Below are 19,511 nucleotides of genomic sequence, written 5' to 3'. Positions count from 1 at the left end.
CTTATCTAGAAGATCACGATAAGGAGGAGCACCTCTTCTCCTTTGATCCATTCTGAAAATCTGACAAGGAAAAGTCGAGCTGTAACAACTTGATAAACAAAGCGCTCTTGGGAGGCACCCCTTGCTTATCCTTTTTATTACTTATTTATTTTTATTTCAATTATTTTCAGTCTTAAGATATTATCGGTATACTAAAAAATAAGCGCCATACTTGCGCTTAGTACTTATAAGTTTGTTGAATGTGTTCAAGCGAAATGCCAAGTTCAGGAGCTTCCGCTTACATTCCAGTTTGCAGGAGGAGGACTCCTAGAGTTTACTCTTCCGGAAGCAATGCTGATCAGAACAGGCCATCAATAGGGCAACTAGGCCCAAGGCGATTGATATTTGAGAGCGTTGAGGAGGATATCGGCACAGCACCACTAGCTCCTCCCATTCGACGATCTAGACGTTTATCCAGGAGACCAGCCGAGCACACACAATTGCCAGATACGCATGAGCCAAAGATAGTGATACATTACGGAGCCACTTTGAGTGACCCTGATGTTGCATGGGTGCTACTCAGAGAATAGCAGAGACTCTAAAGAGCTCTGAGAGCATACCTCAAGTGCAAGGGGATGCCACGCAGTACTCTGGGCCCGTCTTCATTTAGGCTAGCGCGCCGTGTTCAGCCGACACGACAAGCTACGCTCAGGCGTTCCACACCGGTCTCAGTTCACTCAGTTGCCTCAGCTGCCTCAGCTGCTATGCCTGCACATGCTACTCCTATTCCCATCACGCTTCCTGCTCCAGTCGCAGAGCCAGTTTCTGTCACTGAGTTACCAGAGGGTTGTCACCTAGTCAGTATTCCCAATTTCAGTGGAGCCACCAACGGCCCAGGCATTTGAGATCACTGGGAGCATACCTGACGAGGAGCCTTTCCCAGACTTATCCCACCTGGAGATGCCGTCAGACTTACATCTGGATTCATTACTAGGCCCTGAGTTGGATATAGGTCAACCTCTCGAGTACTTGCCGAACCTAGAGGATGATGAGATCTTCAGATACTTCGCAGAGCCGACTCAGCGCATTGACCAGGATAGTATCCCATAGACTACTTTATCTTTATTTTATCTTTTAAGTTTTTATCTTTTTAAAGCATTGTACTGAAAGTTATATATAGTGGAAATGCTGCCTTTCTCTTTTTGTTCTTCATGCAGAAATATTATCAAAAGAGACTGGTCCGTAGGAGATTGACCTTAGGAAGGCCCAGCACTAGGAAAGTAACACGACCATAGGGAAGTAATCCTTCCTCAAACCTATTTCGATTATAATGCATTAAAATCTCTAAGTGTGGGGTAACCCCCGCAACTAACTTAGAATTTTAGAAGTCAATGTCCTTAATTTATATAGTATCAAAATATTCTTTCCAGAGAACATTAGGGACAATGTTCTTCTAAGTGTGGGGTAATGGGTAAAGGTTTTTAAAGGTCAAAGTTTTAATAGTCAAGTAACCATAAAACGCCAAGTTTTGAAAAATTCTTTTGTTCAAAAGTAATTAAGCAATGGATATTGGGTAATTTTGAAAAATTCTTACTTTGTTTTTGCCCAAAAGATCTAATAAAATTGCTAGAAATCGGTTTTCGGAATATTTATTAGAACGGAACGAATAAGCTGAATCTTATGTTTTGTGTCAAAAGATTTCTTTTAAGAAATATGTAAAAAGCTACGCATGATCAAGCACGACCCCTACTCCTAAAAAGTGAGGAATCTTGGACCCAAAGTATCTGTATGACCCATCAAATCTACAGTACTTTGTTATTTCAATTGATGAGCGCGCCGGTGTACGGTTCAAGTTAGAACTTGGTTCAGACATACGTTTCAAGACCAATGGTTAGTAAGTGCCATACGTGGTGCAGGTGCGATACTCCTTCTGAAATCATTCTGAATAGAGAAGACAAAAACCCTCCATTTCCGTTTCCACTCCACGCAATTTAAACCGACCAACTCACATAAAGAGTTGATGAATCAGAAATATTCACCCCAAATTCACTCCCAAAATACACCATTTACCATTCACTCCCCTTTCCATTTACCAAAAGATCCAGAGATTAATAAAGAGATAGATCGATCAAATTCGCTTCAAAAGCACTAGTTGAAAGATTCCGAACCCCTGATTGTTTTTGATAGGTCAAAGATCTATTTTCAGTGGATTATCACTTCCTCTCTGGGCACCAGGAACGAAAGACAAAAGTTATGAAGAAAGGGTATGCCGAAAGAAAAAAATATGATTATGAAAGAGCAAAGTCTCTAAATAAGGCAAAAAGAAACCCGAGGAGATGCCCTGAAGAAGAATACTGGAAGAGCAAAAGAAAATTCTAGACAAAGTCTTAGCAAAATCCGTCTCTTCCGAAGAAACCTTTATGGAATTCTAAGCCATTCTCTATCCAAAATGGATACTCTGACTAATCAAAGTCTATCAATTCTCTCAAAAATCAAAAGATCTGGATACCTTTCACCGAATCATACATTTCCAACCAAACCCTATAACCAGTCTTCCTCTTGAAAGAATGCTTAGGAAGAAGATCAGTGCCGTCCTTACTTAACCGGTGGAGATATCGATGCTTTACCAAGCCTATGATGAGAACTGTTACACGACTGGTTTCTGAGCGACAATACAATTAGAATAGGACACCCTAAACACTTGAGTGATATGAGTGATCCGTCAGTGAGGAGCTTGATCATGTATACTCTACATCTGAGAGTTGGAAAGTATGCCTTTTCCACTATGGACGTAATTGAAATCTAGCGGCCAAATAATCGAAGCTCGAAACTTTTTCTAATACTTTCGAAAGATGTGCTGACTTCTGATGAAGGCATAATAAAAAGATCTACGGGTAGGGCAAGGGAGAATCTATTAGAAAGATCCTTATCTTCCCGCTTTTTTCTTGAGGAAAAGCAAAGCCAAGTGTGGGGTATTTGATATAGGGCAAAAAGTCACGTTTTTACCCCCTAAATTAAGCCCTAAAACAATAAAGACTAAAACTTTATCGGTAAAATTAAACCTTTTTCGGTTGATTTTGTAGATTAAGTAATTACAAAGGTGATGCAAAAAGAATCAAGTAAAACGGAGCTAAAATGAAGATTCTAGAGCGAAAACGGTGAAAGACAAGAAATCAAGTTACGATCCAGGGAATCAAGACTGACCAGCACCAAAAACGGCCTGCCATACGGCCTGCCATACGGCCTGCCAATATGGGGTACGGCCTGCCAAATGGTCCAGCAAATGGCCCCTTAATACGGCTTGCCATGCAAATGGCCTGCCAAATACGGCCTGCCAAACGGCCTGCCATACGGCCTGCCAGCCGTTTGTAGGCAAAAATGAGGTCTATTTAAAGGGCTCTCTCCATCCATTCCAACACACACTCAAACTTGCAATTCATTTTATATTTTCAATCTTTTAGTTAGTTTTAGTAGTAGCTAGCTTAGCTTTTATTTTTCGGAGGATATCCCGGCGAGTCCCTGCGATCTCGGGCAGATTTGTTCGGCCTTTTCAGATTTTTATCCGAAACGCTTGTCTTTTGTATTAAACATGTATTCTTACTTTTTATATTTAATAATGCGTTCTGATATTGCCATGATAGCTTAATTTATCTGTATGTTTCTATGATAAAAGTTTGGGTTAGCGTAATTATGTTAATTTAGTACGATTACGGTTATAATACTGAACTAGGAAGTCTGATAGATTTGTATGTTAGCATCTTAAGGATTAACCAACCTAGGTTGTGATCAGGACTTGTCCACCTATATGAAATTAGCTACTTCATAGGATTAAGACCCCTGGTTATACTGTATCTAAAGATTCTATGAACTCGGTATGGCCGGAGTTCCCGAGAGGCATCTAATGCACTTTTAGGACACGGAACTTAGGAATTGTGACATGAATGACCTAGTATGCCGATTGACTGTTCCAAAAAGACCTCTTAGGAGCTGTTATGATCTAGTTAGTGCCTTTACTGTATGACCCAAGCCTATTGCATGTTCTTGTTTGATTGTTGCCCTAGGTTTTAGTCATACCAACTGTTTAGGTATTCATTAGGTTTCTATCTGCTTCACTATCAGTATATTAACTGTGATGCTGTATAATGTTTGAAGTGTTGAGATCTCATTAGTAAGATGGAATGGTTGTTAGTTTCCATTTAAGGTTTTGCCAACTTAAACCGACGGACTCCTTCCGTTTGTGATCAGTGTTCAATCAACACGGCACGTTGTTATTCAGTTACCTAAACTGATAACGAGATTTAGGATTAGAGCTTAACTCATTAATAAACCTAGTACTCTACTAAGGATAACCTCCGAGGTATTGTTACACTTCAGTTATACGACCAAGTGACATACTTCTCACTGCTCAAAGAGAACTCCGAGAGTTCAGAGATAAGTAGGTCTGTGTAATTGGCTCATCCGACCAGATCTACATCATTCCAAGCATAGTCTTAACACAAGCATAATTACCTTTCCCTAACCCAATACTGATATCTTGGTCAACATTTCCCTGATCTGCATACTCCGGATATCCTTCCACTTTATTTACTTTTCTGCATTTAGGACCTTTAGCTAAAATCAACTACTATCTTTTATCCAGGTAATTTAACTAAAAGATGATTATCCACTTGATCTTCAATTCGTTAATCAGCATAAAAATACGACACTAGGTTAACTTACACCTTCTGCACCTTAGAAAGTAAAAGTAAATTTAGGCCCCGCAAAATATAAATAAACGAAGACACTGTGTGCTACCGAATCGGACATCCTGCGACTTAACGACACCGCACAAATAAAACCGTCCGTTAGTGGCATATCAACTATTCATATGAAAACGACATGATAGAAATTATTAATTGTAAGTTACATATAATACCCCTGAAGTATTTAATAAATACGACTTTTTAAAATATTAAAACTCGTTAATTCGATTGAATTAAACGAATTCAGTAATTTACGGTGGTACAGAATGATCAGCAGACTAGTACGTACACTCTACATCGAACGTATATAGCAATTTTATAAATAAATGGACCTTTTTACAACTAGTTTTATAAAGCTTAAGACCAAAATAAATATATGTATTCAATTATAAAAAGTAGAATTCTTTTTATTTATATTTTTACCCGTCAATTATTAGCAACAGAGTACGAAATACCGGTCCGTGAAAAACTGTCGGCATAAACTAACAAAAATGGGGCGGCTAAGATTACACACGTTTTCAATTCTTTAACTTTTATATTATATTTTAATATTATTATATTATTAAATTTAATATATATATATATATATATATATATATATATATATATATATATATATATATATATATATATATATATATATATATATATACGCATATGGATAGATAGATGGACATTACACTTCGTAAATTTTTTTCGATAAAACTCACTTGTTACTTCATAGTATCAATATTATTATTATTATTCTTAATAATATTATTATCAATCTTATTATTATTAGTATTATTATATTTATGATACAAAAATAATAATATACATAAAATATTACGACGGGAGTATGCTCGAACGATTTCAAAACAAGCTTTTCAAGCGGGATAGAGTTAAGGAAATTATGGGTTATAGCTATGGAGGTTATGGGTATTGCTTGGGGGTTATGATCATGAGTCAAAGGTCAACCTAGCGTTTATCATCTCCATTGCGTCTACGTACTTTCCTGCAATATTGAATCACAATATTGATACGTGAGCATTTATATCTTATCTTTTATATATTAATAGGGTATCCATGTCTAATGCTCGAGTATATATGTTTATGCATGCTTGTATGCTTTAATTTTGTTAGATAGTTTATGATGAATCACGAATTTGATACATATGCTACTGATATAAAGTATACGATATGCATGTCGTTGGAAAGCTATCGAAAAATTAATAACTTTTCATTTAGAAATCGCGTGATTTATGTTTGAAACTGCAAATTAATATTTAAAAAACTTGTCTATGAGATTGATAAATTAGATTTTTAGATCGGGTAAATGAATTTCTATATAAGGCACGTCTCGTTTTGTTGAACAATTGTCAAAGTTGACTGACTTATCATGTTTTAAAGCTTTATAAACACTATAATCTGATTTTACAAGTATTGAAAAACTGTGTGAAATAATAAAATATTTCCGATTGCCATGATAATTCAAATATAATATAGCTCCTGAAATAAATAATATTTTAAGTTTGATAAACTATAAATTCGTTCAATTATCAAGACTTATACTATGTTAATATAATAAACATGTATAGATTTAAAGATCATATTGGGTCAGGTTGACTTTTGAGATGACTTTTGTTAACTTTTGCATGTCGGTCTCGAGCATTAGGATTGTGATACACTATGACCTGACCTAGCTTGTTAGACATGTATTGACCAACATATGTTCTCAGGGTTGAGATCTACGATTATTTTGCTTTCCGAGTTTCAGTCACATTTCGGTGAATGACCTTATGTGCTACTAAGGTGAGTTTCATTTGCTCCCTTTTTAATTGCTTTTGCAATCTATATTTTTGGGCTGAGAATACATGCACTTTATTTTAAATGTAATGGATACAAGTACATACTAAATTCTACACCGAGTTTCAACCGAAAATCCCTTAGTTTTGGTAACTAGTAACTGCCGGTTATAAGAACCAGTGGGAGCGAATAGTTGTATATGGATCCATAGGGCTTGACATCCCCGTCTGTTCCAGGTATAGAAACCCTAGCCTGAACTATAAAACAGACATATGCTATTCGAGTTTAGTAGATGTTGGTTTGCGTGTATTGTACATGTTGGTTGCATGTATGTTAAAACAGGGGTACTAATTATATATAATTTAAAGTTTAGTTACCAGGGTGCTCAATCTTGTAGAATATTTTGATAAACGTTTCTGGATGAAATAACTGAAATCTTGTGATCCACCTTTATATACAGATTATGCGCAACATAAAACTATGAACTCACCAACCTTTGTGTTGACACTTTTAAGCATGTTTATTCTCAGGTTCCTAGAAGTCTTCCGCTGTTTGCTTATATGTTATACAAGCTATGTGCATGGAGTCATAAATGCTTTATTCGAGAAAACTTTAAATTCACAAAATCATCACCATGTATCTTATTTGACTGCATTGTCAACGGATGAATTATTGTAAACTATTATTTACGGTGATTGTCTATATGTAGAAATCATCAGATGTCAAAAACCTTGAATTAGATATTCATTTATGGTGTGCATTTTTCAAAAGAATGCAATGTTTACAAAACGTATTATGTAGAGGTCAAAACCTCACTATGAAATCGATGAATGATGTATTCGTCTAAATGGATTTGGTCGGGTCGTCACAGCGAGTTAGACACATTCATCACCACATCAGGTTGTTCCCACGTACGGATCGTGCCATTTAACTGTTTGGCCTTCCTCGGAGCTAATATGAACTGCAACGGTAGTTGGAAATTTTTGGTCGGTAGATTCAAGAATCAGCTAGCGGGTTGGAAAGCTAATGTGCTCTCTATTGGCGGGAGAGTAACTTTGATTAAAGTGGTACTTAATTGGAAGCCTCAGTATTTATTAGCTCTCCATATTCAAATGCCCTGAGACGGTAATTAACGAATTAGAAAGCATCAGAGCTTCGTTTTTGGAGGGAAGCGCGACAAATAATTGGAAGATGCAGTGGTTCAGTGGGATCTTGCTATGACATCTCTTGAAAAGGATGGTACGAATGTCCATGAAAATTTGGCCAAAGTGCCCTAGTTTTCAAAACTATTAACAATATGCCCTTAAAAAATGTAGTTTCAAAAATGTCCATCTGACCACGCATGATGTTTGTAGCTTGGTGCGTGATGCATGTTGCCGAGATAATGACCGAGATAGCCATTTTTCATCGCGAACACGCACCACGCACCAAACACCACACACATCAAGCACTACGCTCGGTGTGTGGTACTTGGTGTGTGGTGCGTGTTTGCGTGGAAATTGACTATCTCGCTGAATATTTTGTTAACACGCATCATGCATTAAGATACACGCATCACGTGTGTTGCGTAGAAAGAATACATTTTTTCTTTTACGATTTCTTAAAGGTATATTGTTAAACATTCTTAGACATATAGCATTTTCACCAATTTTTCATGGAAGAATTGAAAATTTTGATGTCCACCTTGAGACGTAAGTTGCTACTTAGTAGACAGTTTTTGGGCTGGCCCAAGCTACTGACCTACGACATATTTGGCTAATAGGTACTGCTGGGCCTGAATGATGCGGAGTATTTGGGCCTATAACATATTTGAAGAAGCTGGCCAGTGGCCACGCCACGGCTTAAGGTTTTCATTAGGAGTTTTACAACTTTCATTGTACGTTTTTTTGATACACTTTACTAATAAAGTGTTTTTGAAATGTGTCTTCGAAATGATAAATTAACAACAAAAAATTTATCGACAAACCTACAATTCTCTGAAGGCTAAGCCTACGGCTACGTCGGTCAATGAAAATAATTCTAAGGGTGCGTTAATTCTTGAATGTTGTCTGATTGGTAGATGAAAAAAATACTTGAATGTTGTGAGTTGTGAATTTGTTATTGAAACCTTAATTCTCTGAAGGCTACGCCTACGGCGGTCAATGAATTGATTTTGTGGTTTTTTAGGGTTTAATCAAGGTATAGTTCTTTTCCATAATGATAACCGAGTACAAGAAGTGTTAATATAGAATGATAAACAGACTTGGCTCCAACACTAACTAAGGGTGCGTTTGTTTGCCTCTTAATGGAATGATTCATTGCTGAATGCTGAACAATTCAGCATTCAGTGCATTTGTTTCTGACCTCTGAATGACATATGGTGCTAAATGGTTCAGAATTCAGTGCTGAACCATTCAGAGATGAAACACCTTCTTAACCATTAAGAGCCTAAATTTTCTGTAATTTTCACCTTAAATCCTATCCTGAACACTTAACTAACAATTATATTGAATATTTTATTCATGTTACACTTTGATAAGGTAATTTTACTCAGTTTATATCGTTCATTCTAAATGATTATCAAACAGCTTATTTTTATTCAGAACAAACTTTATTCAGAGGCTTTGAATCATTCAAATTCTGAACCATTCTGCGCTAAATCATTCAGTTTTATCAACACCTTAAATACGGAGTAGTAAATACAATAAGCATAGTCTGCTAATATAAAGTTGTGTTCATCTATCGAGAATGCAGAACGTGTAGTGCGTACCCTCACATGTGAGTATGTGACCACGGCTAGAAAATATCAGAATTAAATGATGCTGACATATTAGATGATAGATGGTAAGCTTTCATGTTTGCCATTTCTAATTTAATTCTGTGAGGGTAACGGATGTCACTATTCATAATAAACTCTTCGTACAACCAATAATTCATATACTCAATATCATTCGTTTCACCTAATAAAGTTTGATGATGACAATTTTATGATCAATATCAAACGATGAAGTAGATTTATGTGCAGTGACATAGCTTGAAAGCTGACAATGAGGGGCCAAAAACCTCAACTAAAACATGTAGTCTTATATATATAAATAAAATTCATAAATTTCATGAATAATAATACATATAATTGAAGAGGAAACACAACCTTCATTAAAAAAAATTATATTTCGTAGATTATAATATGTAGTAGTTGATAACATATAAAATAGTGGTAATAACAAAATAGAAAAATGAATAGAATACGTATCATTGATGCGACAAGATGAAACCTACGAGGATACACAAGAAGCCGAAATATCGAAACTGTAATAGGGTTTGTAATCTAATAACCTATTTAGTTTTACAAATAAATAACCAAGGATTGATAAAACGTATGTTAAAAGTTCAAATTTTAATTTGGTAGAACCAAGATTTGAATTTTAACATATTTGGTCTCTAAAACCATAAAAATTACTAGTAAGGACAAAACTTGTTGGGGATCATGGCACCCTCCTGCCCTTTAAATCGTTTATGTGGAATATTTAAAAAACAGGATTGTCTCATCTCTCCGTATGTTTTATTTCATAAATTAAAAGCAACCTGATTTATCTAGATGATACAATTTATTTTGACTTGTTTGGTTTACAAAATTGGTTTAAACATGGGTGCTGACTGATTCACTCTTTTGATATATCTACTTAAACAATTTGGCACATTTTAAGTACGGAGTATTTTTTTTTTAAATTATTGATAGATGGACAAGAAATAAGTACGAAAATAACAATTCATTCTGATGATTATTGGACCACGTGGATTTACATGTCAAATTAATGATCTCACTAAATGCATATTCTCAACTAGTACCAGTATAGTTTCATTATTAATACATGAATGCCATGATTATGCCACGGCAGATAATGGGCCCATTAACCATCAAATGGTGTGGGCTCACATTTCATAAACCCAAACCCCATAACCTGGTTGGTTGTGCGTCTTATTAAGGGATTATCACCAAAAAGCCCATTTTTTTTACCTTTTTCGCGTGAGAGCTCAAAAAAAAAAATTGCCAATTTGGCCTCGCAAGGCGCAAGGTGCCTTGCACCCTTGCGCCTTGCGTCCTTGCGACCTTGCTTCCACCTGGGAGCAAGGAGCAAGGCACCTTGCTCCCAAGTGGAAGCAAGGACGCAAGGTGCATCTTGCTCCCTTGCTTTCACCTGGGAGCAAGGACGCAAGGTGCCTCTTGCTCCCTTGCTCCCAGGTGGAAGCAAGGGAGCAAGATGCACCTTGCGTCCTTGCTTCCACCTGGGAGCAAGGGAGCAAGATGCATCTTGCGTCCTTGCTCCCAGGTGGAAGCAAGGGAGCAAGAGGCACCTTGCTCCCAGGTGGAAGCAAGGGAGCAAGAAGCACCTTGCGTCTTTGCTCTCAGGTGGAAGCAAGGGAGCAAGAGGCACCTTGCTCCTTGCTCCCAGGTGGAAGCAAGGGAGCAATAGGCACCTTGCGTCCTTGCTCCCAGGTGGAAGCAAGGGAGCAAGAGGCACCTTGCTCCTTGCTCCCAGGTGGAAGCAAGGTCGCAAGGACGCAAGGTGCAAGGGAGCAAGGCACCTTGCGCCTTGCGAGGGCAAATTGGCAATTTTTATTTTTTTTGGGCTCTCACGCAAAAAAGGTAAAAAAAAATGGGCTTTTTGGTGATAATCAATTAATTGCAAAATAGATAAATAATTCTAGACAAATTTAATTACTGTATAAAAATACTACAGTAGTATATGACAAGCATTTTATTCTCATTGTACCCACCGTACATTAGCTACAACAAACAAAGTTTAGGAACTTTAATTGTTTTCTTAAACTTTGTAGGCATACATACGGTTATTAACTAGCTTTACCCTCAAAAATCTTGATGATGCATTGTTAGATACAACATGCACAAAGGATGAAATCGTTTGAAGGAAGACGAATTTAAATATTGGATTTTTAGTAAATAAACAGTAGCTAAATTAAAAGATCATGATTAAACGGAGTTTTTGTTATACTCGCATCCTTAAAACATTTCTAAACAGTAGCCCATATTAAATAACCGTGGATCAATTTCAAGGCTCTTCAAAAACAAAATTACGTGACATGCTAAGTTTTTGCTAGCATCATTTCATATTTTACTCATTCCTATAAATATTAAATATTTAAATATAAATTATAATAATAAAAATAAATAATTAAATAAAACTCATTTGAATTTAAATATTATCCAAGTGCAAGATTTAAGGAGCTACTCTTAGATTCAAATTCGAATTCGAATTCATATATCAGTATCTTATTCCTTTCAGTTAGTAAGCATGTGTTGAAGTAGTAAGCACATGTATATGGTTGTACTATATGGAAAAAAACTTGTACACAAAGTCAAACAATGGTCAAACACATGTTGTAACACATGCACCAAGACTTGCACATCGAGTGCCATATATACCACCGTGACACTATATCCGTCATCAATCAATTTAACATGATAAACACAAAGCACACCTACCTGCCTTGTTTTCATTCTCTTTAAATCTACTCAACTTCAACTTTCAATCATTCATATTCATATTCATATTCATATTATAATTAAATTAAAATGCGTAGAGAAAAAATAACAACACCAAGAGCAGTAGAATTCAAACTACAACAAGAAAATGGTATTGGTGAATCATTCAGAGTATTGTACTACGGAAAGGCTTCATCTGTGCCGTTCATGTGGGAATCACAACCAGGTACAACATTATATATATTAAAGGGTCATTTGCCCCTACCAAAATACGATTATTTTCTTTTCATTTTCTTCTAAAAACTTTTTATGTTCAACATACTCGTAATCCTTTTCGACAGTTTCAACTAACAATGCTAATATGAATTTGTAAATCTAGAAGCTAATGTTTTTTTGTATATATAAATCTTATTAATCAATGTATTACTCTAATAAGATAATTATATGGATCAATGCAGGTACTCCTAAACATGTACTCACGGAATCATGTCTCCCTCCGCTTACTCCACCGCCATCGTACAATCAAAGCAACCAAAAGTACAACTCATCAAGGGATATAAGTAACTATTCAAGGAAACCCGGTTCTTTACGTGACTTTTTTCTTGCTTCTTCAAGGAAAACGTCGTCGTTTTCATCTTGCTCTGTATCTTCATCTTCATCGTTGTCATCGCATTTGAACTCGTCACAGTCTTCTCCGGCAATGTTTCGGATTGAGGATGATTGTAGTGGTGATTCACCGACGTCTACGTTGTGTTTTGGTGGCGGGTTTAAGAAAAGTTATAGGATTAAGAAAGTAAGGAAAACAATGTTTTCTTTTTTGTCATAGTAATAAGGCATGACAATAATTATTGGTCTATGTTTTTATTTGTTATTGGATAAAATGTTCATGGGCTTAAATGAACTTTGAATCATTTATTCTATTTGTATCTAAATTTTATGTTTCGTATGAAATCAAAAAAGAAGTTTAAAATTTGTGAGGTACAATGAGTATTCTCGTCACATAATTGTTTCATTAGTTGTTTATGTGAATGTGAAATAAATCTTTCAAAATTGCTTTTAAGTTTAGTAGCCTAAATGAAAATTTATAAATCCCGATAACTGTTTACTACTCACTACTTGTATTAAAATGACCAATATCAATTTTAGCGAGTCCTAACTAATTTAGCTCTTCATAAATACGTGTTGAATTTATATATTTTATTTTTTAGCTGATATCATCCATTCATAACCAAATTCTGAGTTTAATGATATAGATATCAGTGAAGGGAATTTTTGGTGACATAATAATTATCAGAAATATGAAATGCTTATGATGAAAGTAGTATTTGTTAAAGAGTATATTTTATCAGAAATATGAAATGAATATGATGAAAGAAATATTTTTTAGAAAGAGTATATTTTATGGAATTTTTTCAACTACGACTCTTAAGTTGTTAAGTTATCGTTAAAGTTTAATAATAATAATAATAATAATAATAATAATAATAATAATAATAATAATAATAATAATAATAATAATAATAATAATAATAATAATAATAATAATAATAATAATAATAATAATAATGATGATGATGATGATGATGATGATGATGATGATGATGATGATGATGATGATGATGATAATAATAATAATAATAATAATAATAATAATAATAATAATAATAATAATAATAATAATAATAATAATAATAATAATAATAATAATAAAGTTTAATAATATTCACTTTAAATAATAATAATAATAATAATAAAGTTTAATAATATTCACTTTAAAGTTCATATACAATTACTATATATACAACACTTTAATATTTGTTTTGTAGGGTTCGACACTGATAGCCAATCAGTCAATATTATAATATCAAATGGCTTCTGTTCTAATTAACGCTATCAAGTTTGAGATTTTGAGTTCGAGCAACAAAAGAGTGTGTTTGCTATTAAAATAAAACTATTATAACATAATAATAAATTATTGTGATAATCAAATAATAAAATATTATGAGTTTATATTTATATTGTTAAGCCCTTTGTTTGAGGACCTCAAAACCATTTACCATATTATACTTAATTAATGAATGCCTTTTGACTCATTTTCAAATGAACGCTTCGTATAGTAGCGTAACGTAGAGGGTCATTCAATTCCAAATTTGTTGTTATATCTTATTTGGTTTTCTTTTACTATGATATTTTAATTTAATATTTTAAATAAAGTAATAAGAATTATGAGGTTCTTCTAATGCCTATTCTAAATCGCATCATTTCATTGTTAGATTAATAACCGATGTTTGAAACCTCATGCTACGCTTATAGATATCGAATTACAATGGCTAGGACTTGCTAAAAGGTTTGTTATCGTTAGTACTTTGGTGGGACATCATTTTCACTACGCCCTGTTTTTTAGTTGACGGTTGTTAGTTACATTTTGATGGCTAGATTAACCTCTTTTTAACATGATGATTGACATTCAGAATGATTTATAAGACCATCTGTAACGGGCATAAGTGACGGGGTCACTTGTTCAAGTGGCAGCCAAACGTCAAATTCGACTGTATCCCTCCAGCACTTCCGGGCGTCACTTTGGCATTTGAAGCAAAGAAACGAGGCTAGATGTGGTTGGGTCACGAGATATAGCCGTTGCCATTTAAAAAAAAAATCAGTTTTTTTCTATATATATATATATATATATATATATATATATATATATATATATATATATATATATATATATATATATATATATATATATTACATTGCATTACATTACATTTCTTTTTAGTTATACACATACATCCTACTTTCCTACTTCTTTTCTTAAATCGAATAATGTTCACAATGGACGAAACATACAAGATGCTCGAGTTTCTTGATGATGATTCCGATGATGAAAAAATTGTTAGTTTTGTTAATACTTTAACGGAAGAAGAAGTCAAGTGAGAGGCAAGTAGTTCACGATTCCCTCGAAGTCGGGTTTATATTCCTAGGGATCGTGAAGATGCTGCTTTAAGGTTATACGATGATTATTTTTCGGAGACACCAAATTATCCCGAAAAAAATTTAAGAGACGTTTTCGAATGAGTCGTCAGTTATTTCTCCGAATTGTAGAAGGTAAATCTAATTTTAATAGTATCGATATTCCTGAATATTTTTTTGTTTTTTAGGGAAACGTCCTGATGCAACAGGTCGTCAAAGTTTGACGATTCTCCAAAAGTGTATAGCGGCCATACGTCAAATGGCGTATGGAACTACACCCGATTTGTTTGACGAATATTTAAAAATAGGTGAGAAAACAGCTGCTTTATATTTAGATTATTTTTGCAAATGCGTATTTCATTTGTTTGCTAGAGAATATTTGCGAAAACCAACTACCGAAGATATTACTAGACTTTATAATTTTCACGCACAAAAACATGGTTTACCGGGTATGCTTGGTAGTATTGATTGTATGCATTGGGAGTGAAAGAATTGTCACGTTGCTTGACAAGGACAATACACAAGAGGTGATCAAAAAGGGCCTTCTGTTATGCTTGAAGCAGTCGCCTCACAAGATTTGTGGATATAGCATGCATTCTTTGGTATGGAAGGTTCGAACAATGACATTAACGTTTTAAATACCTCACCAATTTTCAACACTATAAAAGATGGAACTGCTCCACCTTCACCATTTGATGTCAACGGGCGTCACTACGAAAGAGGTATTACCTAGGTGATGGTATATACCTAGATTGGGCTTTGTTGGTAAAAGCGCCCCATAATCCAATTGACGAACCACGTAAAAAATTTAAACGTTTTCAAGAAAGTGCAAGGAAAGATATTGAGTGTGCATTTGGAGTATTACATGGTAGATTTGCAATGTTAGAAACTCCGGCAAGATCTAAAGACTTCAACAAAATTAGAAGACATATGTATGCTTGTATTGTATTACATAACATGATTCAAGAAAATAACGGTTTTGCTATTGGAAGGAGAGAAGAAAGAATGATACAAAGGAACCTACCACGAAGGTTGCAACGGGATTTGAGGGATCGAGATGCAAGGGTTGAGGAAATAAGAGACAAGCAAGTTCACAAACAGTTAGAGGCAGATTTAACCAAGCACATTTGGAACTTATCACCTTACTTTCAGACCGATAATAATAATGAGTAATTAATTTGTTATGTATTTTCTAGTTTCGTTAAGGAATTTTAAAATTATGTAATTTTTTTTAGTAATTTCAATTAATGTAATTCATGTTTACTTGTATTAATTTATTGGCATCCATAAAATATAGCCGTTTATTATAATAATTCCTAAAACGATTACATTAATTCCAAAAAATAGAAAAACAACTTAGTTCCTAAAACGATTACTTTAATTCCTAACGGCTATCTTCAACAAACACATTCATCAATCTTCGTAATCGCGAATATCGTATTGCTGCCACGGCTGAGATTCAGGTACAGCTTCATCTTCACTTTCCTCAATGGCGTAGTTTTCATCCCTCCATTCGGTGTAAAGCGTAATTGGTTGATTACGTAACAAGGCTCGCCCAATCACACCAAACCAATCGTGATCTTCTTCAAGTAGCGAGGCAAAATCGTTGGGTTTTTTGAAAAACCATACTTGTTTGAACATGTAAGGTATGTCTTGCTGGAGCAACTCAAGCAGCGTCAAATAATTAGGACACTGACGCACATCTATTAAATAATCACGTGTTTCGTACGGGGTATAATCCATCAATTCTCGATCAAATTCACCTTCGTAAAGAACTTTAAAGCAAACATTCAACGAACTCATTTCGAACTGTGTGTGTTATGATTTGAGAGTTTTAGAAGAGATGAAGTGTTATAGGGGTAAAAACTAGCCCTTTTTTTTAAACAAAAAATAAAATAAAAATAAAAAAGGGTTCCATAATATAGCCGTTATAGTTTAAAAATATTTTAAAAATATAAATATAATTATATAATAATAAAAATACAAATAAATAAAACAGGAAAAAGAAAAATAAAATGCACCTCAGCATTTCACTAAAAAATAACACTAAAAAGAAACACAATCACTACTCTACTCAAAAAAAAAACACGTCATACTCATTTAAAAAGTGCAAAAAGGCAAGTGACATCACAAAAAAATGCCACAAATAGTCTAACAGAGTTGTTGTAGATAAAGTTAAAAGTCCTAAACTCCGTTATAACTGACTTCTTGATAAATAGAACCCAAGAAAGCGTTTAAAATTTTAAAGCCCACAATATACTCAACGAGACCTATGTATGTGAAAGTTTTGTGATCTTTGGTCACATATGTTTCATTTCAATTTAATTCATGGTTCTCTTATTAAATAGAGTCAACCCTGCCGACACATGAAGTCCAATTTCCAGGTTTTACCTTGAGTAGCCTAAATTGAACTTGCATATAAAGAAGGAACCCTTTGAAGTTTTGAGTCAGATTATTGGGCCTGTGGTGAATGTTAGGGCTTATCACCTATTTGCTCATTTTTTACCCCTTTCTGAGCTGGAACCCTAAAAAAAAAAAAATAATTGAGAATTTGCCCGCGCAAGGCGCAAGGATCATTAGTCCTTGCGGCCTTGCGACTTGCGCCCTTGCGTAAGAACGCAAGGCGCATGACTTGCGTCCTTGCGCCTTGCGCCTTATCTGGATGGATTTTTTCTGATTCTGGATAAGATTTTGTTAGATTTTTTGTACCTTTACGGATAAGATTTTGTTCCTGTGTATTTATTGATGTTAGAACTCCAGATAACCAATTTCATTTCACTTCATTTCTAAATAGATCATGTCATTAGAGCATCGTTAAAGTACACTTTTATCTATTTTTTCACTAATTTGTGTATTAATGAGCTGTAGTAATGATGAAGCATTTGTTGTTCATGTATGTTGTGGGGGTAATTTTGAATTTGTTAACAACATACCTATGTATTTGCCTCTTGATTCTTTTAGAACCAGATTAAAACTACCACTTGCTCCACAAAAACCAATAAATCGAAGAGTATTGTTAAGGAAAGTTCTAAAAAAAATTGAATTGCCACCTAATGCACCTGTTTCGCTGAGATATATTGATAATAATCATATTTTTGATATTACTGATGATCACGAAGATTTTTTTGAGTTTTTAAAACACGCTGTCTCAAACGAGCCTATTGATATTTATGTTGTCGACAAAGTAAGAATGCTTCAACCCCAACAAAATCCACAAACACACCATCTCCAACAAAGCCTAGAAACACTGCAGCCCCAACAAAATTCACAAACACACCATCTCCAACAAAACCTCCGAATACTCGAGTCTCAACCAAACAAACAAACACACCATCTGCAAGAAACCCTACGAATAGACAATTCCGAACCAAACCTCGAAACACACCATTTGGAAGAAGAACAGGCTGAAATACCACCTCCAAACACAGAAGAATTTGATTTCTTTAACCATGGTGCCGAGAACGTGTGTAAAATAAAAAAAATAGAGAACCCGTTTATACCTGTTGTTGCGTCTAGTGAATCGGATGAAGCAAGTGACGAGGAAGATGAAGATGAAGAAGATGAAGAAAAACAAGATTATTCTGGAATATGCCAACTCTACACAGTCAGCAAGATGAAGAAAACCCCAAATTTACGACCCCAATTCCAACCACGTATCAGGTATCTGATTTGGTCAAAGTTCGTCAAACGTTTTCGAACAAGGAAGAATTCCTAAACCAGCTATTTACAAAATGCCTTGAAGAAAACTTTCAAATAAATCCTGTAAAGTCGGACAAATCTCGGTACACCGCTAAATGTGTGTTGCCAAATTGTGAGTGGAAATGTAGTGCATACAAAATAAGGCACACTGAAAACTTTATGGTTAAGAAGTTGCATGACGTACACACATACTCACGCACACAAATTATGGGAAACAATAAACATGCTACTAAAAAGGTGTTGGGTAGTATTCTTATGGATTCGTTCAAGGCTGCAAATCGAGAGTATAAACTAAAAGATATACGTGATGATGTAGCCAATCGGTTTAGAGTGAGCGTATCATACAATCAAGCATGGAGGGCCAAGTGTCAAGCAATAGAGATGTTACGTGGCAGTAGTGATGACTCCTTTAGAATGCTTCTCATTTACCTTCATAACCTTAAGATCTACAACCCGGGAACCATCACCAATTTAGTTACCGACAAAGAAAATAAGTTTGTGATGTGTTACATGTTCATTGGCGTAGTTGTAAGTAAATATATATTAGCAAAAATCAATTAAAATACGTACACATAATGTGAAAGTTTTTGATATATACTGTGAAAATTTCATGCAGATTCGATCATTTGTGCAACATGTCCGCCCGATAATCATCGTCGATGCTACACATTTAAAGGGTGGGTACCTGGGTACTAATGAATATGCACCGCGTTTCTTGCTTATTTTCCGCCATACTCTTCGGATCTTTTGAAGGCCCAACGTGCTTTCTACCATCTCTCCAAGCATTTGGTGGTGGTGGTAGTAGAGTTCCTTGATCATTCACTAGTTTGTCTACCATCGACCAAACT

General features: G+C 34.9%; 2 protein-coding genes across 2 annotated transcripts; both read left to right on the top strand.

Moving 5' to 3' along the window:
- The first annotated feature begins 11,971 nt into the window (after positions 1-11,971).
- On the top strand, positions 11,972-12,963 carry LOC139895744 (uncharacterized). The gene is made up of 2 exons (XM_071878282.1): positions 11,972-12,217; positions 12,450-12,963. The coding sequence occupies exons 1-2, from the start codon at positions 12,082-12,084 to the stop codon at positions 12,815-12,817; spliced, it is 504 nt and encodes a 167-aa protein (XP_071734383.1). The 5' UTR covers positions 11,972-12,081; the 3' UTR covers positions 12,818-12,963.
- A 1,863-nt stretch (positions 12,964-14,826) lies between these two features.
- Positions 14,827-16,137, top strand: LOC139899675 (uncharacterized). Its single transcript, XM_071882522.1, has 4 exons — positions 14,827-14,924; positions 15,337-15,434; positions 15,576-15,686; positions 15,788-16,137. The coding sequence occupies exons 1-4, from the start codon at positions 14,827-14,829 to the stop codon at positions 16,135-16,137; spliced, it is 657 nt and encodes a 218-aa protein (XP_071738623.1).
- The last annotated feature ends 3,374 nt before the right edge of the window (positions 16,138-19,511 follow it).

Source organism: Rutidosis leptorrhynchoides, chromosome 3 (genome assembly GCF_046630445.1).
Source record: "Rutidosis leptorrhynchoides isolate AG116_Rl617_1_P2 chromosome 3, CSIRO_AGI_Rlap_v1, whole genome shotgun sequence".
Classification (NCBI taxonomy): Eukaryota; Viridiplantae; Streptophyta; class Magnoliopsida; order Asterales; family Asteraceae; genus Rutidosis; species Rutidosis leptorrhynchoides.
Note: the sequence above shows the minus strand (reverse complement) of the source record. Positions and strands in the feature narration are given on the sequence as shown.

Bases quoted from the DNA above. Each gene is read 5' to 3' on its own strand.
- LOC139895744 (XM_071878282.1), top strand. From the start codon at position 12,082: ATGCGTAGAGAAAAAATAACAACACCAAGAGCAGTAGAATTCAAACTA. The intron at 12,218-12,449 runs GTACAACATTAT...GGATCAATGCAG, and splicing joins CATGTGGGAATCACAACCAG to GTACTCCTAAACATGTACTC.
- LOC139899675 (XM_071882522.1), top strand. From the start codon at position 14,827: ATGGACGAAACATACAAGATGCTCGAGTTTCTTGATGATGATTCCGAT. The intron at 14,925-15,336 runs GTGAGAGGCAAG...TTTGTTTGCTAG, and splicing joins TTAACGGAAGAAGAAGTCAA to AGAATATTTGCGAAAACCAA. The intron at 15,687-15,787 runs GTATTACCTAGG...AACGTTTTCAAG, and splicing joins CGGGCGTCACTACGAAAGAG to AAAGTGCAAGGAAAGATATT.